We start from the raw sequence: 25,298 nt of genomic DNA on the forward strand, positions 1-25,298 counted from the left end.
CAGGATGTTAGTGACCAGTGGGTCAAGATAGACCATAGAAAAGGCCATTAGGACATAGGATGGTGGCAGACTAGGTGTTACTTCTCTCTTCATACAACAGGGCACATAAGCTACTTGAGATATTAAATCATCTCTGATATAGAAAGCAGAAAAAGAAGAACTTGAGGGCTAAGTATTTATTCAACAGGTACTGATTTAACCAGGAAGCTAGATGTAGGATTTAAACTGGAATGAATTTAATAAATTTAACTGGCAAGCAGTGAAGGCAGAAAGTCCTGTAGGGTGGTCTTTAAATGAAGCAGTTTAGATAAGTTATAGAAAATTAAGTTTACATTGTACTGAATCTGAATCATAATGAGTCTGTTTTGACTTCTCCACTGTAGATTGCCTCAAATCAACTTTGTATTTCATGGTGTGGTGCCTAGATTAACAAATAGGGGCTATCCGGCAGCTTCTTATTCTAACTATTTTTTCCTCAATGTGCAGATGCTAAATGCAGATATTAAATTTCGAAATTAATAAAACATCGTTCACTAAAATCTATGTGCCTATAAATGTGGATCTCCAAGGAAAAGTCCTGGTTGCCCCACCATTATTACATTGACAAAAACAGGAGACATAAGAGAAGGAAAACATTTTGGAAAAGAAAATGTTGAATTCATTTTCTAAATAAACATTTTATTTTACAATAATTCAAAAATCACAGAAAAATTGCAAAAATAGTACGAAGAGCTTCCATATACTTACACCCAGTTTCCTCATTATTTACTTCTTATATTAGTATGATACGTTTGTCACATATAATAAACAAATATTTATGCATTATTATTAACTAAAGTCCATACTGTATTCATATTTTCATAGTTTTTACCTGAAGTCTTTTTTCTGTTCCAGGACCCCTCCTTCTAGGATACCACATTATATTTAGTTGACATATTTCTTTAGGCTCCTCTTGGCTGTGACATTTCCTCAGATTTTCCTTGTTTTTAATGACCTTGACAATTTTGAGGAGTCCTGGGCAGGGATTTTGTAGATTGTCCCTCAATTGAGATTTGTCTGATTTTTTCTTAAAAAATGCAAATTATAGATCCATAAAAATCAGAGCAAAAAATGAGACTGAGAGATAGAAGAGAGAAGAGAGAGAGAGAGAAAGTCATAGAGAAATGATTTTCTGCAGATATTTAGAAAACGAGGAGCTGGAAGGAGAGAGATGGAGGGAACAATTAGTGGGGTAGATGGAGAACGGGTATAGAACAGATTCCTGGAGGCCAATAGAAAACAGTTCCAAAAAAAGGAGGATAATCGATGATGTAAAATGTACAAAAAAGACAAGAAAGCTAAAGAAGCTTTTGGATTTGGTAACTTAAAAAGTTACCGATTACTTCTTGCTATTTATTAATAATGTAGTGCCCCTATCAATGAACAGAAACTGGAAGATACTCTTTTGATCTTATGCCATTATTAACTTAGCCATTCCCACAGTTAACATGTCCCCCCTCCCCTCCCCACCCCAACTAAACTCTGGTCATGTGCTACCTTAATTTTTCAATGAATTATTTGTTACTGCTACAACAAAGTTGCATTTTGCCACATGCAATGGGATAAAAGGAATTCCTGATGTAGGAACCCATTAGCGTGCTTTGATGTTACAGTTGGGTATTGTCTTATGAAAGACTATTTAAGTTTAGAGTTCCTGAAGAATAATAATGAGATGCAGAGAATGCAGATGTATAACACGCGTGATACACTGAGAGAGAGCTCCTTGGGCACTCTGGACACAAACACCACATACACCAGTGAGAGGAGGAGCGGAGATGCAGTGGGAAAGTCGGGGACATGGACTGTGGATAGCCGCCTTCTAGCCCTAACTGCATTTTTCTTCAAGCTGCATAATGTCAACGGAGATTCTTCATCTCTTGGGTTGGCCTCTTCCTCTTTAAAGTGTGCAGACTGGGCCAGTTGTGCCCAGTGTGTCTATTCATTACATTATGTGATCTGAAGTGTACATGATTTGGTGTTGGATAAGCTTGACGTACAAAGAAATGTTTGATTCAATATATTTTTAAATATTTTCCTTACTGAACTAGTTACTCTTTAGGCAAAGGAGGGGATCACATTTATACTTTATTCATTTATAAAGTCAGCATTATATTGACAGCGTCAAGCCTTTGGCAAATATTTCAGTCAGACCCACATCAGAATTTGGCTCTTTTAAGGTGCCATAGGAGTTATCAATTCTAAACCAAATATTTATGATCCCACATAGACCAAAATCAAAGAAAGTTAAGCTTTTAAAGGCCTCGTTTTTTAAGCTCTGCCCTAGAAGTAATATTTGGTAGATGAAGGGAAGGCTGTCCCTCAAAATCAAAATTGTTGTTGGGAGGAGTAATTCAGGGTTTTAAAATATAAATTGGTATAGCAGAACTATTCTGAAGAATTCTGATGGACATAATGTATGTAAATCACCCAGCAATGTCTGTGTCTCACAGCAGTCACTCAATATTTTCAACTTTTCATAAAACAAGGTTCAGCTTTCACTGAAGGATTATTTTTTCTTTTTGCCTCAGCTTTACTGGGATATAATTGGCATATAACATTATTCAAGGTTAAGGTGCACACAGTATTGATTTGATATACTTACATATTGCAAAATGATTACCACTTGAAAGATTATTGAAATAGTGATTCTCTACTATCACTTTAACTTCATAGGGCTTGAGAGGGAAAAATATCATTATAAGTAACTGTTTGTATAATGTTCAAAATATCATTATAAGTAACTGTTTGTATATGCCCTTTTCCCCCTTAAATTAACTTCTTCCTTAGAAGTCATTCCCTCAGCAGGCATAGAGACCAGAGTCAAAACCCTGTTCCACTTGTGCTTCTTAACTAATAAGTAGCAGTGTGGCAGGAAGCCCTCGAACATACAAGACGTGCATTTTTGCTGAGATTTTAAGGAAAATTTTTAAATAACAAATGTAGAAAATAAGATGTAGAATAGAACATTCTGCTGACTCGTAAGTTACACCTCATGATTTCAGAGACGCAACATGTGTTTCTGCCCCGCTCCAGAACAAGTGGCAGGTTTCCCCTCCTTCTCCTCTGCCTCCTTTCTAGGACTGTTTGAGAATCGTCTGTCTACTCCGTTTTCAAAAACATAATCTTCTGTCTTTTACAAATTATACCTCCCACTTTATTTAGACATTCCTTCACATTTTAACATCTTTTTCTCAAGATGCTGCGATTCTGGATGTCGATTTGATACCTTAAGTAAGGAGGAAGTGAATTTTAGACACAGCTCTTCCACTGTTTTGCTTTTAACTGAGAAGTGGACTCAGAAGATTCAACACTTTTCACCATGTATTGTTTAGGATCTCTGTACTGTTCGTTGGTCTATCATCAACTTTAATGTCCAGAGATGGCAAGGTTTATAGGCCCACTCAACATGATTTATTGTAAGCATAGACTGAAACACTTTCACTTACGTTAGACATCCTGTAAGCGCTTCACAAACATTCTATTTTTATTCAAGCAAACCTGTGGTTTGTACTATTATTTTCCCCATTTTATAAATAATGAAATGGAAGTATTGTTGTTTTAAGTTGTCCATGGCAACATGGCCAGTAAGTTGCTGAGCCTGATTTTATTCTCATGATTGGACCTCAGAGCTTATGTTTTTCTTATTTGTTTATTTTTCTCCACAAGAAGATTATTATTAACATTTATCACAAATCCAAAAATAAAAAAAATTAAAGGTTGCTTTCTGCGCATAAGAATGCACTTACTGATTATACATAGGTTAAAAGACTGAAAGAAGGCATTCTTTTAACAACTATGTTTCACAGGAAATGTCAAAATGCTACAGCTATAGTTGGAGATTAAAAAAATAGTCTCTTAGCAGGTCAGAATTCAATGCTAAGTGGTGGAAAAGAAGTGGGCACGAACCATGCCTACCTCTTGTTAACATACCTAAATAATTTGGTTTTTCGATAAGTTGGACACTGACAACTTGTCAATACAATCAAAAAAACATTCTCTTCCTCAACTATGATGCCATTTTCCTGTCATCATCCAAGATGTTCTTAAGACTAGGGACTGATGATGAATTACTCCCTGATAAAATGGCTCAACATTATAACATGAACTTCTACAAAGACACACACACCCATACAGACACACACACAGAAATTTGGCAGCTATTTCTTAATGTTCAATTAATGTACTATTCCAAGTCACTCTTCAAACAAATCAACTGATTCTCTTACTTTGGTATATTTTGCAGATAACTCTTCCTGGTATATCTATCAAAATGGAGTGCAATTAAACCAGATGTTCTAAAGAGCTCATACTGAACATCTTGCAGGATTATTGGTACTACTTGGCATCGAACTCTTTTAGTTAAAATCCTTGTCATTATATTTTTTTATAGGAGTCAGGAAACTTTTTCTGTAAAGCGCCAGAAAGAAAATATTTTAGGCTTTTTGAACCATATGGTTTCTGTCACAACTATTCGACTACTCACATTTGCGTCATGGAAAGTGGCCACAGGTAGTAGATAAATGAATGAAGGTGACTGTGTTCCAAGAAACTTTATTGATAAAAAGAAAAAGAAAACCTGATGATTGACAGATTTGACCCATGAGTCATAGTTCACTGAACTCTGTTCTTTGATATAGAATCCTGAGGCCTCTTCCTAAGGGGAGCATTGTCTAGGATCTTGACAAATCAGTGCTAGCTTGCACCAGTGAATGGATATACTTTTTCTAAGCAAATACACTCTCGATGTTCTTAATTTTTATAATGAAATGTCAACTTTACTTGAAAACGTAGTAAAGTATGAGAAACACTTAAACTACTAATACAATACATGTGCACTTATAAACTTTTAAAATAACTATACAATCTAAAACTTGGGACTCTCTTCTTGTAAAAGTGTGTTAAAACAAGCATGTTTCAATATGCAATAGACCTGAAGTCAAAAAATGAGTAAGCTTGAAGTAGGTAAAGAATGAGGTTGAGGGAGAGAGTATTTCTAGGTAGAATCTTCAGTATGTGCAAAAGTCCTGGGACAGGAGAAAGCAATGACAGATAAACCGAGGGTGGCTTAAGCACAAAAAGTAAGGAAGAGAGTGATAATAAGGTCAGCTGGAGAGCCTGTCTTGGATCAGATGACAGAGCATCTTAGAAACAATGTGAAGGATTTTGGTCTTTACCCAGAGGGCAATGGAAGGGATTTAAATAGTGGTGCAGAAGAATCCTATTTCAGGTTTTTAAAAGTGACTAATTGTGGTGAAAAGTGGACTGAGAGGGAAGGAGAAGATGCAGGGGGAAGCTCTAGATGCTACTGAATAGTCCAGATGAGAGAGACTGGTAGTTTAGATTAGAGTCATGATAGTGGGGATCAAAGGACATGTCATACACAAATTAGATATTAGGAGTTTAAATAGATAGGGTTTAATGGGTTGGATGTAGGGAATAAGAGAAAGTAGGAGTCTAATATGACTCCTAGATTATACAATTGAATAAACTGAATAGATGGGGTTGGTGTTTCCTGAGACATTGTGGAGGGTGAGATGGTGGAGGGTGTGACAGAATGTTTAGTTTCTGACATGTTCAATTTATGTACCTTTAGAGTCATCCCTATAGAAATAGCAAGTAAAGTCAAGAATACAGAGGAAAGAACTGGAGTAATAAAATTAGAAGTCATCAGCGAGAAGGTGGTTAATCGAAGTTTGGCTGGCAGATGAGATAGAGCAGGGAGAGAGAAGAGCCCAGAGCAGCACTGTGAGGGAATCACCTTTGAAAGGCTGGTAGAGGGCAATGCTATCAAGGGTCCCTGATTTTCTTTCAGAAAAGCTAAATAACTTACTCAGTACGTATTGAGTACCTACAATTTGTTAAGGCACCAGTTAGGGCCTGGGAATACAGTAGTAAAGAAAACAAAATCCTTGCCTTCGTGGAGTGGGAAGGCATCTGACGATAAATGATGAACAGGTCTTAACTAACTAGAAACGACTCTCCTTTTGCTCAGCAAGTATTGCTTCTGGAGGCCACCAGAGTGCTATCCCCTTCCTCATCTCAGTTCTTCTCCTTGTATATCCTGTCAAAGATCTTAATTTCTCAAATGCATTGCAGAAAGTGCCATCAGACTGGGGGTGTCATCCTCCAGGTTCAAGGCTGTGAGCAGGTGAGGAAACTCATGGGGAAGGATCAGGATGGCAGTGCACAGTGGGGTTATGGTTTCCACAAATCTCATATATTCACAGTGTTAGGGGGCCAGAAAGCAGACGGACTAGTTTAACAAAAGGACTTTCACTAAGAAAAGCAGGCTAGTCCTGGAAGATTTTGATACCTTGTTTCTATGCAGATAGAGTTTTAAAATGCAACAGACATTTAAATATCTCTCCTTACACCCAGGATGCTAAACGAGATGCATGAGTGGGCTGAGAGGAGCACTCTCAGAACTTTCTGGGGAGAATGGCTTTTCATTTGCAAACTGCACACGCCACATTGAAGCTATGACCTGCTCTGTCTTCGAGAACTGCAGTCTGGCTGGCCTTGGACAATCCAATAGCAGAGCTGGTCAGTTTCAACCTCCTTCAGGTTGAGAAGAATCGACACTGATGTTTTCAGGGAATTTCTCAGTGTGGTATGACTATGGACTATCCTTATTATTTATGTATTTTTCTCCGTTTTCTTAATTTTCAAAAATGAAAAAATTATATTTTCTTAATCAGAAAAATACTGTTATTAAACAAATTCACCTAAGGCATAGCACACACAAACAACAGAGTGGTTAAACTGCAGCAACTGTCCTCACATCTTAGAATACAAGAGTTGTTCCTGAGGTTGATGACTATGTGATGTCCTCATTGCCCAGGAGGTATCAATGACAGCAAGTGACAACAAGAACATAGGGGTGCATAACTGTAGAGTTCAGACTTTAAAGTCACAAGGACATGGTATAAACACCACTTGACGTCCTTATTAGCTGCGGAGACTTGGTAAATTAGTCAATCTCTTTGGTTTCTGTGTTCTCTGATGTAAATAGGAACTTCCAGAGGGAGAAGGTGTACTTGTGGAGGGTCTGCCACAAAGTTCTAAGGTACAATCAGTGTTATAGAAATCAACTTTGACTTCCTGTGTTTTGATCCAGAAAACCTTGTACTGAACCCTGAAAGGGAGAGAGGAATATTTATTTCACAAATATATCACAACGTTTTAGAAAAATAAGAGACCTAACTGGGTCTCGAGGTCAGCCCCATGAAAATGGGGAGTACCGAGCCTGGCTCTGTTGGCAGAGCCTGGATTACAATAGGCAGGCCTTTTGACTCCTAGACCAGTCCTCTTTACTCCACAAAGCGATACACAGTTTTTATTTAGTATTTTCAGAAAAGTGAGGATCCCTACACTTCTTTGAATTATTTTAGCCTTCATTTAAAATTCAATCAGAATTAGTATAATTATACCATTACTCCTTTATCAGAAGTTTTCTCTCAAACATGTATTTTTCTAAAGTTTGCTTATTTCTTGAGTTTGGTTTTAATTGGATCTCATAGTTAAAAGAATCTGTGGAGGAAATGATCAATCTGAAAATATAAATATAAATTAATGGATATGTATAATTGGATTGTTTTGAATAGACCCCAATATACTTTTCATTTATATACATAATACAGTACAGGATCTAAGTTCATTTTTACCATCATCCTTATTAAATACAAGTGGCATTCAAATAATAAAAAAGCTGCATTTTATTTCATAACTAAATACTTGTTAAATTAAAAAAAAAATAATAAGTTAAACTGCATGTTTGGCCTTATGTAAACAAACAGCAAATTGAATGACAATTTCCCAGCCCTGACAATGTTTCCCGAAGGCTAATTTAATAAACTAGTTATTAGCCTTAGTCTCTCACAGATGTTCGTTGCTAAGGCAATACGAAGAGTGAGCACTGAGGTCTCTTACTTTGTTCTGTTTTTGGGAATTCAACCAAGTTCAAATATTGAGGGAAAAAATAAAAATAAAAATTAGTCATAGTGAATATTTTTATAAATTTCAGTTATACAAGGCTTTCTAAGCATATCACCAAGCTAGAAACAATAAAAAGAAAATCACATTTGACTCATTTAAAATTAAAATTTTTTTCTAACTGTGTACATATAAAAGAATAGATAAGGGTGAAATACAAACTGAAAATACATTTTATCTGATATCTCTATGCAAAGATCATGTGCAAAATAATGTAATCTAATGTAATAAAACTAAATTTCCATAGAAAAATTGGCAAATGAACAGTAACAGAGAATTCATAAGATATGAAATACAAATTGCTCCCAAAGAACCCAAAATAGTCAGCTTTGCTAATAATAAAAGAAATGTCAATTAAAAGTGAAATATACTTTACCTGCCATATTGTAAGGGTGAAAATATGAGTAATGCCAAGTGCTTCAATGTAAGTGACATTGAGAAATGGGCTCCATCACACGCCTTGGTGGGACTGTGACTTTGTATAACCTTAGTGGAGAGCAGATAGACAATAAATTTTAAAATATGGTGTCAGGTACATAAAGTCATGTTAAGTGACATCTATTTTTACATGGGAGATTTTCGAAATGCCATGTAGAGAGTTTTCTAAAATGTAAAAAAGTAAAGTGAAGCAAAAATTCAGCTGAAAAATCCATGAAAAAATTAAGTTGTGCTTCATAGAGTATTCAATTACTTTTTCACTAAAGCAATTGCATATTCTCAGACCCAAAAAACAAATCATACCTATGCATCTTTAGTATCAAGAATTATTAGGTTCGAATTCCTGAAAAAGCATTGAGTTTCATGAAGTATGGAAAGCAGGTGTGTCAACAAAATTAGCTCTTGTAAAAGTGGAAATCTGGCAACATTCTACTTTTGGCATTCCATTTTGTCCAGGGGCCAGAATATCATACTTTAATATACACTGTATGTTCTTGACCTCCCTAAAACCAGCGTGTCTGTCTTTCATTACCCAAGGGGGCTAGTCCTGAGAAAGAGCTATTAGGTTGTTTTATGCATATTTTAAAAACCATATCGATTGATAATTTACAATTTTATAATATTTTCATTGGTAATTCTATATTTTTTATTCGTACATATTTAGCAAGACTGCATGTTACAAAAGGGCATGGACATGTTGATAAGTGCATTGCAAGCAGTGCCTAACAGCAGATAGATAATACTGCTGTCGAGGAAGGCAGATTCCCACTGGTTATGTAACGATTGTGGTTTCCATAAGGGAAAGAACAACTCTTTTGAATTACAAAAAAGAATATTTTTCTGATAGGCTCCAAAATAATAGATAAAAATGCACTGGTAAAATTATATCAGGCATTTTCCTAGACCTTTACAGCTATCATTACCAATTTTAACTAACCATATACTACAGGAGGTGCTATTTACATTTGATAGGTAGGGAAGTGGGAATGCTTAAAAATCATTTTGCTTTACCATGTTATGACAAATTAGGACTTGATCCCAAAGATTTCAATAAAAGAATCACCAGAGACCCTATCACCACTGACAATGGGAAACACATCTCCTTTGGCATAGGTCCTTTTTATTGGGGTTTTATTTTCCCACTACTCCCTAGCATGATATTTTTGTAGTTGCTGGGTTCATTTGGAAGCTCATAAAGTAATAATGTCAATTGAAAAGATTAAAATCACTCTTCCCTTGGCCCTCATTCCTGCATGAATGAATTGCATATATGAATGTAATCCAGATTCGGAAATGGTGGAAGCCAGAAAAAATAAGAACCACTGAGAAAGTGAGGAGAAAAAGCCAAACCTGAATGAGAACTATACTTGTGATATTGATACAAAAATTTCTACTGAAACATTCGGACAGTTGTCAAAACATATATATGTCAGATTAACTTTAGGGCACCAGGAGACATTGGCATCAATGTCAAACTACCTAAGGTTTTCCTATTAACTGTAGCAACAGACACTCTACTGGCAGGAGTTTTCAACCCATTTTGAGCATGTGCACCTTTGCTGAAGTTTCCCAAAATAATATTTTTAGATGCATAAAATAAATAGTGTACTAGTTTTCTATTGCCGCCATAACGAATTACCACAAACTTAGTGGCTTAAAAAGCACAAATGTATTATCTTACAGTTCTGAAGGTGAGAAGTCCAACAGAGGTCTCACTGGGGCTACAATGAAAGTGTTGACGGCGCTGCGTTTCTTTTCGCAGGATCTAAGGGAGAATCTGTTTCCTTGCCTTTTCCAGTTTCTACAGGCCACCCATATTCCTTGGCTCATGGCTCCCTTTTTCCAACTTCAAAGTCTGCAAGGGCTGAGCAGGTCCTTTTCACATCCCCATCTCTGCCTACACTGGGAAAGGTTCTCTAGTTTTATGAATGCTGCGATTACATTGAGCCTACGAGATAATCCAGGACAATCTCCCACCTCATGGTCCTTAACCTTCTACAAAGTCCCTTTTGCCACCTAAGGTAACATATGCGAGGTTCTGAGGATTAACCCAGGGGTGTCTTTGGGGCCATTACTGGACCTAATTAGGATTGTGGATAAAATAATTATGTGAAAATCAGTAATGAAAACATATCAAAATCCAAATTTGTGATCTAATAATATTTTATCTTTATTAACACATTAATAATATTTAGAGCAGGTCTAATAATGTCCATAAATTCCAAATACTGATGAGCATAAACGATTTTTCAATATATCAGTAACAACAACTATAGTAAGGTATAAAAATATCTGTAATTTTTATTGGTGACAGAGTCACAGGAATTGCTAATACTACTGTGGTTTGTTGTTTACATTCACAATTGCAAGAAATGCTAAATTTCAGCTAGAGATTTAAAAGTAAAGATGTCTTTTCCCGCCTCCCCCCCTCATCCCAAATCACAGACCCTTTGCTAGTTTAAGAACTTCTCTTCTAAGGAGATATCACAACATGAAAAACTGATGTTACCCCAGGAGTGGCAAAGAGAATATAAACCCTTTTATACCAACAATGCCAATTGCTTACTACAATAAGCCCAAATACAATAAAGATAGGTAAATGGAAGTTTCAGTTATACCAGAAAAATCCTATTATCTTCAAGCTCTGCTTTTTGCACAAAGCCTTCTTAGACATTTCTAGGTCTTGGTCTCTCTCCCAACTTTGATTTTTCCATAGCACTTTTTCATTCTTCCCACACCCATCAAAAGTCTAAACCCTGTTCTTTTTGCTCTCAATTATTTGGCCTTTTATCATACATTGCCTTGGGATGCCACATAGCTTAAGAAAATTCATGTGAATTTTTCTTATCTCCCTAATGAGCTTGGAATCTCTGTAAGTAGTAATTATAAACGTCTTTGTTCCTTAGCAAAGCTGTAAGGGCTTTTTAGAGTAATAGTAATGAGGGAATATTTGTGATGTGACTGGCCAGTTAAACAATCAATGATCCCCACTGGACTTACACGTATATTTGGTGAAAATGATAAATTTCAAGAATGCCCTCGTTTGGCTGACAGTCTTTTTGAACTAGCTCTCAGAACAAGATATATTATAAGAAAATATTCTTGGCCTGAGAGTTGGATTTTTTTCCTCTTTTTCTCTTCCAATAACTGGCTTTGAGATCCTGAGCAAGTAACTGCATCTTTCCTTGGCCTCAATTCTATCCTTTGTAGAATGGAAGGATTTGATTAGATCATCTCTAAGGGGCCTTCCATCTTTAAAAGTTTGCAAACCAAAGAGTTTATGTCACCTTCATTCACATTACTAAAGTTCTTAACACTTCATTAGGAGCGAATTCAAGTTTCCAGAATTATTCAGCTTCCCCAAGTTGTTTAAGAATTTAAATGCTGAAACACTGAGAAGGTAAATTGTGACCAAATCAAACACACTCCAAATAAGAGTCATTCCTTCTTGTCAAAAGAGTCATTTGTAGGGATATGCTATCTCCAGTTCTACTCAAATTATTTCATAACCAGATGAAAATTTCTTAGGTCCTAGAAACTTTTTTTTTTTTTAATGAAAGCACTCTGCGAACTTTTCAATAACTTTCTTACAAAATCTATAACATCCTGATGCCTTAGCCCAAGCACTCGCTGACCAGTCACTGTACCAATAACCACGAGTGATTCTACCATCAGGACTTCAATGACATTTCCTGGAAGTTGTTGAGACAGAGTTGTCTTTTAAAGCTCTGGGTTGAATATTCCACCCGCTAACCTGCTTTTAATTTCCCTCCCCGACCTCAGTCCCCTTCTAGCCTTGCCAGCCCTGGCTGCTCACAGCAGTCTCCTCCTTAAGGTGAATTCATCCCTCACTTTGACTATTAGGGGTCTGAGTGATGCAAAGCATAGAGTTTGAGAAAACACTCTATGGCTGTGTGAAGATTATCAACAGGACTGGAGCTTATACAAAATTGGGATCCACAAGTAGATAACACATCAGCTTCAGAAAGAATAAAAATACAGAAAAAGATTTTGATTCAAATTTATCTATTCCGCCTTCGAGAAGTTGTTGCCCATCTCACTGGGATGATGCATCTATCACCTTCTGTTAAGCAGTTTCTCCTTGTGGCTATTTTGCTGTAATTGAAAAATGTTATGCACTTTCTCATAATTACATTTTTTCCCTCTTATACTTCTCCATTTCATCTTAGTTACCCACTGCATTCTATTGCAATAGAATGCAACTCAATGCCACTCTCCCAGTGAAATTTCCAGCTCCAGTTTACCCGGTTTGGAGGAAAGAAAATATTGTTTCAATAGCAGTTCATATTTTCAGCACTTAAAACTATGCCTCCAATTATGTGTTCACATCTGCATCCTAAATTTTAAGCTCCTCAGCAGCAGAGACTTCTAATGAAACTTGTGTCCTCAGGTTACTGTAATTAAAATATATTATTTTCTGATTTTCTTTGCTTTTTGCTCCATATAATTCTAAAATCATTTTCAAAAGGATTGCTATTTGATACGTATGTTAGGTATATATACACACACATATTTAACAGGATTCTCTATGTTACTCTGCCTGGAGTGAGAATTTTTTTTTTTCATAAATTATACCAATAAATAATGCATTAATTTCCTGATCAAGCAGTTTGGAGAAAAATTATTCCAAGTCACTATAGCAAAAACTCTCAGGCTAATTAATTTTGGAAATAAAAATACCAGGGATATTTATAAACAGTATCTTAAGAGTATTAATTAGAGACTCAATAAGTACATATACCCATTCGTAAATAACTAAACACATTCATGTTTTCCTCTGAATTTGGCACCAAAAAGGCAGACATATTGCTTGCAATCTTCACATGTAGAAATGAAATCTCAGTTATGAGAAAAATGGAGTCAGTAGATTATTTTCATACCATCCTACACAGAAGTCATTCCGAAAAAAGAAAAAGAAAAAAATGAAAGGAAAAGGAACTCACTATAAAAAAATAAAAGATAGACTGGTTTTATTTGAGTGCACAAGAACCAATTATATGGGTACAGTATAGTAGTCATATTATTGAGATGGGTATCAAAATCTCCAGTTATAATTGTAGCTTTGTCATTTCTCCTCACAATTGTATTAGTTTTTGCTTCATGTATATTGAAGTTCTCTTGGTAGGCACATCAACCTTTAGGACTGTTATTTTCTCTGGATTAATTGATGACTTTATCATTGTAAAATAACTGCCTTTACCCTTGGTAATATTTTTTTGCTCAAATTTTGGCTCACTGGCAATCCTTGTGTTGGCAGAAGAAAATGATTTATGTAAAGAAACAACAATTATTTTGCTGTCCTGGTCCTTGGTTTTAACTTTCTTCAAAGGGATTTATTTACTGCATTCTTGGCATATTAACATAAGATGTTCAGGGAATATTTACTCGTTAAGTAGGATGGATGTCAGGATTTAAGTTTTGAGAATAGTGTATAAAGTTCAAATGAGTAATTCGGGACCACAAATCTAAACTCAAACTTTGCCTGCAGAAGTCTAAGGATTATTCAGAGACTTGAAGAATTTTAGATCTTCAAAGGACATTTGATATCCAGCTCTGCCTGCTCATGTTGTATGTGGGAGAACTAATACTCAGAGGAGTCTCAGGAAGGGCAAATTTCCTCACATGGCCTTTTCTCTGTGTCAGCATGGTAAGAGAGGGAGCGGGGAGGAGAGAAGGGAGGGGAAGGGAGAGGGGGGGAAGAGTGAAGAGGAGAGAGGGAGATAGGAGGGGGAGGGGAGGGGGAGACTGGGAAGAGGAGAGGGAAAGAGAGGAGTGGGGAGGGAAGAGGGGAAGGAGAGGGAGGGAAATATTTCTGGTGTCTCTTTCTCTTCTTATAAAGACACCAGTCCTATGGGATTAGGGATCCACTCCAATAACTTCATTTAACCTTTATTACCTCTTAAAAAGACTTACTGCCAAATACAATCACATTGGGAGGTAGGCCTTCAACATACGAAGTTTGATGAACACAATTCAGTCCATAACACCTTTCTGCCTGTGCCATCTCACATATACAACTCCTGTTCTCAGTAGGCCATCTGCCACAGCTACACTAGCTACACTAAATTACTTGAATTTCCTGAATCTCCTACATTTTTTTTTCTCCATGCTGTTGCTCTTGGTTTAATTTTTGCTCAGTTCTCCGTGCTTCTCTGCCTAGTAAACCTTCAGCTCAACCTTTTCTTTGAAGCCTTCCCTGACCTTCCCCATGAAGAACTATTGTTTCACACAATACCTCCAATGTGGCATTATCACAATATACTTTAAATGACAATGGCTGCTCAATACATTTTTGAATAAATGAATGATGCTAATATTTTTACAAGATCTCCTAATATCACTTAACTATAAAACTAATTCCCCAGGAAATTATATCATGGACTATTATTATACAATCATCTCTTTTCCCCCAAACTTTAGGGGATATCTGAAGGGACAAGCGCTCTTGCCTCAGACTTTCAAGTAGAAATTTGAGGAAATAACTAATTATAAACATTATTATTACATTTATATTGAAGTCCATATCCCAGTCTGATTTCCTCCTAAGGTGAAGGCTATTTAATGTAATGTATTTTTAAAGCAAAAATGTTTAAAATAAACACTGTATGTTTAAAATAAAAATAGTAATGTTATTTGAGATAAAAAAAAAAAAACAGGAATGTATAGGAAACTCGGGACTCCCTAGCAATGTGGGACACCCTCTCCTAGATGACATACTAATCCATTGCACAATTCATTTAAATTCTATTTTCCCCTTGGACTCTCAGTCCTTTTGCTATCAAGCCATAGGCTCCAGGGTGTGTGTTCATGCCCTATACTCACTGCCTAGAACCCACAGTTAATTGGAACACAGTGCCCAGATAATAGAAAATAAAAATTAATAATCTGTTACACATCCTGCTAATAAGAGTTGTGACCCTGATTGTGACCAATGACTTTATAATGTGGAGTTCACTTACAACATCTCACTGTACTCATAGTAGTTTAACTGACGATTTGCCTGCATGGATGATACTTATTGTCTGAAACAGGCAATCTGAGCTTAGAAATTATTAGCTGTGCAATGTTAGCTATGCAGCCTCAGGCAAACTTATTACCCTCTGGCTCAGTTTCCTCATCTAAAGCAAGGATAGGAGCCCCTCTCAGGATCATTGGCAGGATTAAATGAATTAATACATGTGAAATACTTGGCATAATGCCTGGTATTTAGTAAGCACTCAAATGTTAGCTACATTTACTGTTATTAAAGTATTGCTTACTTGGAAGTAGTCCTACTTAATATACTCCAATGAATGAGCTTTCAGTTTCAGAATTCTACGTAGACATCAGAGATTACAACCATGTACGCATACCTCCATATGAATGGTGTCTTATCATTTTGTGATCTCTTTTAAGAAAAGATCTTTTCTACTGGTATGAATGGTGTCTTATCATTTTGTGATCTCTTTTAAGAAAAGATCTTTTCTACTGGTGGAGGTTTATAGTCCAAACTAGATGATCTGATCCAATTGCTTTGGTATATAAAATGAGTAAAGTTAAAAATTAAAAGAGGGGATGAGTAGGGAGAGGAAGCTGTACAGATGAACAAAAACCTTCAATCCCTAGTCAGTTGTTTAAAGATATTTGTAACAATGCTATTAGTGTGTAAATTTCTTTGGAAAGGACAGCATATAACCTTAACACATACACAGTCACCTCGAATTTCTAGAAGTACAAATTGTATATAGATCAATTCTATGAACACCTGAAGGTGTGAATTTTCAAGATCTGTAACGGGGGTCTTTTTCTTGGTGTAATCTTGAAGACTGAACTTCCTTGGCAGTGCAAACCATGGGAACTATCCTCGGCTTCTAGCTCCAGTTCAGCAGTGATTTAGTGAGATGTCTGTGACAATCATTGTAGACAGATCTTTATCTTACTTTTTCTTCCCTCTCTGTATGCATTGACAAAACAATGTTATCAAATAGTGTCACTTGGGATGGTCACAAGAACTTGGGATCACTATACTTCAGCCGAAATGTCAGAATTCAGCAACTTTCTCCACTGCTATTAATGGCTACTCATTCCTTCCAGGTATTCAGGTTAAAACCTGAGAGTCAACCGTTACTCCTATGCTCATAGATCCAGTTTATCAGAAATACTGTGGCTCTACTTTAAAATAGCCACAAACCAATATTTTACCTCCACTGCTATCCTTGATCTAAGCCATCAGAATAGCTCACCTTAATTATTGTAATTTTACTCTCCCAGCTTCCACACAGTAGCTGCTATGACCCTTTTAAAAGTCGTCGCATCAGGTACTCTTCTGTTCAAAACTTTCGGTAGCTCTCCATCTTGCTTAGAGTAAAAGTCACGTTTTTTACAAAATTTTATGTTCCTAAACTTTCCAGCAACTTCACAAGCCTTCCTTACTTATACCCTCTAACTTCTTCTACCTCCCTCTGCCAGAAATATCTTCCTCTCTTTCCTTCTCTGCTTAAGTCATCTCAGTGAGGCATAACCTATTTAAATGCACAGGTCTGCATACACCTAAGTACATCCTATCCCATATTCTAGTTTTCTCCCAGAGGTTCCTAACAAGTTCCCAGTTGATGCTGACACTGGGGTTCCAGGGATCACACTTCGAGAACCACTGCTTCGGGGGAATCTCTTCTTCCCGACTCTCAACCTTTCTAATTTGGGAAGGGCTAAACCACTCAAACTTCAGGGACCACCAGACTACGGAAAGTGTTTCTTAAACTTCTGATTGCTTGGCCCCACCTTTAGAGTTTCCGACTGGATGGGAATGGGGTAGATCCTGAGATTTGCATTTCTAACAATTACCCTTTGAAAACCACTAGTAGAATACATGACACTTTTTATTGTTTGTCTGTTTCCTCCCATTGTAATATAAACTGAGGCAGGTTTTCCCCCTTGTTTTCTACTATTTACTCATGCAAAGGACAGTATCAGGTACAAAGTAGCTACTCAATGAATACATGTTGACTAAATGACACTATCCGAGTGTTACGTCGGAAAAATTTCTAACTTTGTCTTGTCAGATTTTATATGAAGAAACACAAAGGAAAAAATATATATATAGTTTCATCTCCTCATGCAAGAAAGCATTTTAAAGCAATGGGCCACAGAGAAAACGAATTTACTGATATTCAGGAAATAAATTATTAACAATTTGCAATATTAATATAACCTTAATGTTAACAGTAAGCACTTATGGACTACTACTACATGCTGAGTATAGTGTAGGACCTCATTTAGTTCTCATAACTAACTTGGAAGTGGCTAGTGGTGTGTTGCTTCCATTTTAGTTAAGGACTCCAATACCATCGCCCACTTATCAGTGGACTCCAGGGTTTCCACATTACCGCCTTCCCTCCATGTGTGCTCTTCCAATTGGGAACAATAAAAATAGGGTGTAAAATAAGAGGTGACAGTTTGCTTTCTAGTGTGCAGACATATTAAGATTTGGATTAAAATTTTTACCTCTTACAACTCTGAATTCTAACCACTTTTTTATGACAATAAAATTCTAGAGAACTATATCAGAGCACTGGATTTCTAGATGTAAATGTTTAACCCTACAAATGCTGTAAGAATTTAGTTCTGAAGATATGGGAACATTTTTCAGGAGTCAGATTATTTGGGGCTTGTTTTTGCAATAATTTAGAATAGTTTATTTTGTTTGAATATTTACCATTTTAAACCTTATACAACAGCATTATACTTATGCAAAGAAAAATAGAAAGACACAACTGGTTACGAGTTAATAATTTATTTTCTTTTAGATAGACTTAGATCAGGGGTCAGCAAACTTTTTCTTAAGGGGCCAAATAGTAAATAGTTTAGACTTGCAGGCCATATAATTCTACAGTTGTGGAAGTTGTGGAAAGCAACTAAGGATAAAACATAAATGAATGGGTATGGTTTTGATTCAACAAAAATTAATTCATACAAGTAGCCAGTCTATGGATATTGGTTTGCTGACCCATATATTAAAGAACTTCAATCTTAGTGGAATATATGAAATGGACCAGATAAATTCCAGGTAAATTTGTCAAATTTCTCTTTTTTAAAAAAACTGCTTGTATTTTACTATAGAAACATCATATTCTTATAACTAAAAATGACAAAAAGTGAAAAATTCTAGCATGCAAGTCAAAACAGATGTTTGGTTCCATAATAAGCTGAACTAATTAAAAGAATCCTTGTATTTATTTTTTACACAGCACAAATGTAGGTGACAGTTAGTCCAAAATTCCCCACAAAACTTATAAATTTAACAACCGAGAATCTAATTTCTTCTAATCTTCTGCATCATTCATAGCTCTGCACCCTAGAGAATCCATTCCATAGCAGCAGAGGCGAATCTTAACTTAAAGCACCAAGTTTCCAGGCATTACTACAAATGTCTTTTTTTTCATTCTCTAATACATGCAATCTGCCTATGAAGCAAATACCGATTCACCTTACGCTTCAATGGATAACGGAAAGCAGCTGGGAAACCAACATTATTCTTAGTCTAAAAGGAATTCTACCTCTTTACCTTATAACTCCTTCCATGAAAATTTTAACTTTTAATGTAGTTATAATTAACACGAATACAAATTGAATTTTGAACATAATCTCTTTCAGATTCATCTAACAATTTAGGACATTCATATTTGTTTTATAAATTCTGAGGAAAACAAAAAACATGATTTCTAATCTGGAATATTCCGGCAATCTTTATTAAAAGTTAAATTTAGAATTTTATAGCAAAGTAATATATGTCCAAACTACAGATTAAAAAAATTCCTTAATTTATGTAAATTAAGATACAAAGCTTATTCTCAATACATTTTATAGAACTGTATTTTCACTTTCCGAAGCAGGGTTCAATTCTAGGATCTTGCTAACATCAGCCCTATCTAGCCAGAGATTATTGGATCCACTAAATGGACAATGAAAACTGGCTGAGGCTGCTGATGAATGCTTCAACAGGAATCTGATACACGGACACAGATTTCAGTGTTATGTTCAATGGAACCAAAGTCTTCCTTAAACTGTGCTCCTGACAGGCTGAAGATAGAGTAATGGACTGTTAGTTCTTAAAGCCAAAAATGCATGGATCTGTTGCACAAAGGCTTCATTCTCTGCCTGTAGTCAGTAACTTGAGGGCCTTCTGTAGATTCTGCACAGCGGTGCTGACATCTTCATACTGCAAAGCACTGCCAGCATATTTGCAGTATTTCTGAGCTCTAGCAAAGTCTTCTGGTGTTAGACGGATATCCCCTAGAAGAAAAATAATTAAGATATCTATAAAAATGTAAAAAGTATTCTGTTTAAGTTAGGTAAATGCTTACATTCAAGATTATACAAAATATTTAAGGTTATATAACTACATGGAGGATTTTTTTCAATCCCAGTTGTATTTAAATAAATTTTCTCATGCTATCATTTTTATTACTACTATAAAACATACCTATGCCGATATATAACTTATACGAGCAAGATTTTTCTTTCAGAAGTAATAAACTAGAAGCCTTTTTATTTTGGCAAATTATTTACAAAAAAATTATATTCTGAGTAAAACAAGGGCAGTCACTTTGGTGTTTATGCTAGAATCACTCTGCTTCTCTTTTCATGGATCAATACACACAGACTAAACCATTTAACCCTCATTTGAACTAAAAATATAATCCTTGATTAAAATAAGGAAGAACAAATTTTATGTAAAGAATTACATAAGTTGTTTAACTTTTTTTAAGCATGAAAAGATTCACACTTCTGTGCCATCCATATAAAAAACTAAGGTTTAACAGAGATTTTTATATCATTAAACTCCATAATTAAATATGTCAACAATCTTTACAAATTATTTCTTCAAAATTTATTCTCAGCAAGTTTTCCAGTTACACATATGATTAATATGTGTAGAGCCCAAGTAAATAATTTGAGTAAATAAAACACACTAAGAACATTTCATTCAATCTAACATTTAAATATACTTGAACATATATTTCTAAAGATGAAATTAAAAATTGACTTTGTATCTTGTCTTTTGAAATAAATACCATTTTCTTTAGAAATTTTATGAGGATTCTAGGAGAACTGATCAGAACGCTAGGGGCATAGGCTATAACAAATCGAGGATAATATATCTTGATTCTGTTTACGTGCCTGTACTTAGAAACAGAATGACTTTGTTTAGTTGTTTTTAATTTTGCTAAAGATATACAGCATAAAATAAAAACTTTAACATTTCCTAGGTAAGGACTTTAAAGTAGATAGCAATTCCAGGTATTTTGATATTAAATTCTCATCCAAATTATTTCCTAATTTTCAAAAGAGTACTAAAACAATGTATCCTAAAGTTTCTAGCCCAGTGCCAGTGACCAGTAAGTGTTCAATAACTTTAGTGAATATTTTAAAATGAATAAAGTTCATACAGAATTAAATATTACTTAAATTTCAGATTTTAAGATAATACACTTATATATCCACATATGGTAACTAGCCCAGTGTGTTACATATATAGCAAGTCTTCAAATATTTCTTGAATTAGTGTTATTAAAGATTACATTAATAGTTGGTTTTTCCTGTTGTGAATCATACATTACACATTTCAATTACAAAATAAACCCTTATTTTAATTTCCTTGAGTTTTGGTCTTGCTTAAAAAGCAAGCAATACAAATCAATAAACTAGTAAATTATAATTGTATATTAAAAAAATCGTTTCTCTTTAATTTTACTTTTAGTGTTTTAGTGACTTGGCAATTGTTACCCATTAACCTAAAAAACAATTATCCCTGCAGTTCTGCTGACAATTCAGTCAGGCACGCTTCACCTTGTATTTTTTCTTGAAAATACCTACCAGATTCTTTAATGGTTTTTCAAAATATATTAAGAGGCTCTAGTCACCTAGTGAGTCCCTAAAAATTGAGTTTACCTCATCACTGCTCATTTTGAACTTTAATATTCTCTCCTCCTATCTCAGGGCAATCTTTAAATATATAAGGCATCCATCTAGAATTTACCAGACTTGCTTGGAAGAAAGCCCTAATGCTGAGGACTAATCTTATTTTTACGGCATTAGCTTCAGTATTGTTTTGCTGGCATACCACTTATTTATTAATGAGATAAAATGTGTAACATGGCGAGAACTCAGTTACTATTTTAGTTTTACAAACTAAACTTATCCACCAATGATAAAACTATTTTAAAAAACACTGACTTTTTTCATGAAATAAAGATTACAGTAATTATAAAATGTGAATGAAAATATTTTAACAAAATATAATTACAGATATATAATACATAACAGACATGTATGACAAATTCTGTAACTCGAAAAAACCTAGATAATAACCATGTTATGATTTAGATACAAAACCTAATTTAAAGACTTATATAGAGATGTTAATTTATTTTCAACAATTAGAAATATAAAGAACTTAAGCCATGCCAAATAGTTACTTTTGCTATTTTCTAACAGGTTAGTCTTTCCTTCTTTTAAAAAATATAATGTGTAAGTCATTAAAATATGTTAAAATTTTAAGTGAAATAAAAATAAAATATCTCCTAATTATGATTCTTTTAGCATTTAAAAACTAAATAGAGAAAGTGGGAAAGACTTAAATAAGAAAGGAAAACACATTTCAGGAAGAGAACAAAAGTTCAATTTCAGTATATCTGATTGTATATTCAAAATAGCAAATATTGCTCAAGGCACCAAAATAAAAGTTGTTTTCTCTATTATTAAAATTTACTAGAACCCACAATCAGAATCAGAGAGAGGGAGGATATTGTGGACCTAAAAGATGTTTAAAGGATTTGAGAGGTTGTCTAATAATACATCTCTTTCTGAAATCCATGCTTCTAAGTTCCAGATGGCTTCAGGCAAGACCATTTTTATTACAAAGATGCTTCTCCCTTCACAGAGCAGGACAAGAACAGGGACAGAAGACAGCTAGAGCTATCACTCAAGTTCTCTATTAGAACTCTGGAAAGAGAGCCTTGGTCAGCACTGGATCAAAGACAGCATTACATGGTGTAAAGAGAAATCTCCGCATGCTCAGCGGACATAAACATCCATTCCCAAAGCTGACTTATCAAGTTTCCAAGGAAGAACACTTAATATAAATACTTCCAAAATGAGTCTTTAGAGATTCTTTCCTATTTAACTAGATCGAGAAATGCATGTCAAGGACCTTGGATAATCTGACCCTAGTGAACTCTCTCATCCTCTGACTTAATGGAACGTACAGGCAGGATCTCAAGGCACTACCTGGCTTGGAGTAAATCTTAGTGATAAATGCAAGTATGGTACTAAAAACCCTTATATCCATGCACTGTCAAGATATGTCACTTAATAATGGCAACAACAGTTGCAATAATTAGAGGTAAAATTTTATTAGGTCAGGTACTATGCTAAATGTTTTTTAAATACTCCATTTAATTCTCAATACGGTATAGAGGTACATGAGGTTAAAAAAAAAGGGAAATATTGTGCTTCAAAAGCTACCTTTCCAATACCACTTTTCTTTCCAGAGGCAGCCAGAAATTCACTACACAAATATTTAAAATATATTAATACGAATGCACACATGTAAAGCAAGTACTAAGCACTAAGCACTAAGGAGAAAAATGCAATGGAAAGCGGGTGTTGGAAGTACTAGATAGAGGCAGTAGTGATGGTGGTTATGAAACAACTATTTATTTTTGTGGATTCTCTAGACTTTTCCTATGCACTTACACACATATGTACACACAGGAGGATTTAAAAATATACAATGTATGAGTCATTATACATTATACTCATACATTGTTTTACATGTTTTTTTGTCCCTAAACAGGTCATACAATATATGTTCTGTAACTTGTTTTACTTAATATGTCTAGATCTTTTCACATGAGTTATCACATTTTTTTAAATTAAAAAGATATTTTAATCAAAAATTATTGGAGGTGACATTAATAAAATCAAATAAGTTTCAAGTGTACAATTCAATAAATAGTATGTTGTACACAACTGCATTATGTGTTCACCACTCAAAGTTAGATTTTCTTCTGTCACCAAATACTTAACCCCTCTTACCCCCTCTACCTCCCCCCCTTCCCTCTGGCAACCACCAATTCACTATCTGACATTCTTTTTCAATATGTGCACAGTATTCCTTGGTACAGATGGATTGTAATTAATTTAACCGCTTTCCAATTAATAAGCACTTAAGATTGTTTTCCACCATTACTACAAATGATGCTGATATAAATATCCTTGTAAATATATTTTATGCCCATGTCTAAGTATTTCTTTAAGATAGATTTCATTAAGTAGAATAGCTGGGTCAAAGGAAATTGTATTTGCAATTCTGATACTGACAGAATGCTACCAAGAAAAGCTTTACCAATTTACAGTCCCAATAGCAAGTCATTCCCTGTTTAACACTGTTGCTTACAAATCTTTTAAAATATTTTTGCATCTACTGACATAAAACCAAATGCTTTTTAACTCTCGATTTCCCTGATTATTATTAAGGATAGGTATATTTTCATTGCACATTTGCTTTATATGTTTATATTCTCTGCCTATTTTTTTTTTACTACTGAGTTTTATTTATTTATTTGACGAAGCTCTTTATATATGCTCTGGATACTAAATTCTTTATTAAGTATCAATTTCATCCTGGTCTATTGGTTGCATTTTAACAACGTAATGGGAGGGAGAGAGTCTTGTGCTGTATGCAATTTATTTTCATTAGTCAAAGCTGTTAAGACACAACCAAATGAGACATAAGAATTGTGAGACAGTTTATCTAATATATGTATAACATATATATTCCTTACAATCAACTGTTTTAACATCACCTTGAATACATATCCTTTCCACAATGATCCAAATGTCACCTTTATCATTAATTTAATTCTCATACTGTGTTGCCTATTCTGTTTCACTGACCTGTCTATTCCTTTTCAGATATTTTTGCATCAGATTTTTGGAAGAGCTTTTACGAGTGAGTGGAGCATCTGAAAACCAAGTTTAATAGAGGAATACTGTATTCACTGGGCAAGTAGGTTATCTATTAACAATTATTTTCCATTCTGTTCTTATGTAATTTGCTAGTTTATTACAGGTTCTTATTTATTCTTCCTACCTGAGCACTGTGTTGGCCCATAAAACATACACATAATTTTAAACAAGACTTTTCAAGATTCAAGGTTACTGCATCTCTTGATTTTAAGTTTCATAATTCATCCACTTTTGATAAAACCAGGAAAAGTAGAACAAATCTAATGGAACTCCTACATTTAAATATAAGTAAAATATATACATTTAAATGTATAGTCACCAACATAGTCCTTGGTGCCAGAAGACACCATTATCTTATCAACATAGAGTGTGTTGTGCTCAGACACATACATGCTTCCAACCTCTCCCCTAACTTTTATTAAATTCTGAACCAACTATAGACAATTCCTTTTGCTGTAAGACTAGTAAGCCAACTGAATACAGAATTAAAGGAATACAATTAAACCAATTCACGTTATGCTCATAATGTTACCAGGACTAACAGGGAGATGGGATATCCCCTCCCATCCCCATTCCCAAAAACTCGCTCCCCTTATTCCATGGCTGAAAGGCAGGTAGCTTTATGGCCAGTTCCCATTCACAAAGGGAGAATCGAAAATCAGTGGGAAATAGAACTGCAGACATAGTAACAGGGGAAACCCAACAACACAACGGAAAATAATAAAGCAAGGTTTTCATTCTAAATAAAAAGGACTAAATCTCATCAGACATATGAAGAAAACGCTGAATGAGAAAAA

General features: G+C 34.9%; 1 protein-coding gene across 3 annotated transcripts in view; it reads right to left on the reverse strand.

Annotated features, from left to right (window-relative positions):
* Positions 1 to 18,675: 18,675 nt before the first annotated feature.
* VTA1 (vesicle trafficking 1) overlaps positions 18,676 to 25,298 on the reverse strand; it is a 59,074-nt gene continuing 52,451 nt past the window's right edge. For 2 of the 3 annotated variants that reach the window (XM_023528379.1, XM_011356138.2), the window contains one exon: positions 18,684 to 19,761. In XM_023528379.1, the coding sequence (XP_023384147.1) occupies positions 19,616 to 19,761 (146 nt within the window). In that variant the 3' untranslated portion in view covers positions 18,684 to 19,615. Of the gene's footprint in view, positions 19,762 to 25,298 lie in introns of all 3 variants that reach the window. The other variant, XM_011356137.2, reaches the window with a different exon arrangement.

Source organism: Pteropus vampyrus, unplaced genomic scaffold (genome assembly GCF_000151845.1).
Source record: "Pteropus vampyrus isolate Shadow unplaced genomic scaffold, Pvam_2.0 Scaffold24, whole genome shotgun sequence".
NCBI classification, from domain to species: Eukaryota; Metazoa; Chordata; class Mammalia; order Chiroptera; family Pteropodidae; genus Pteropus; species Pteropus vampyrus.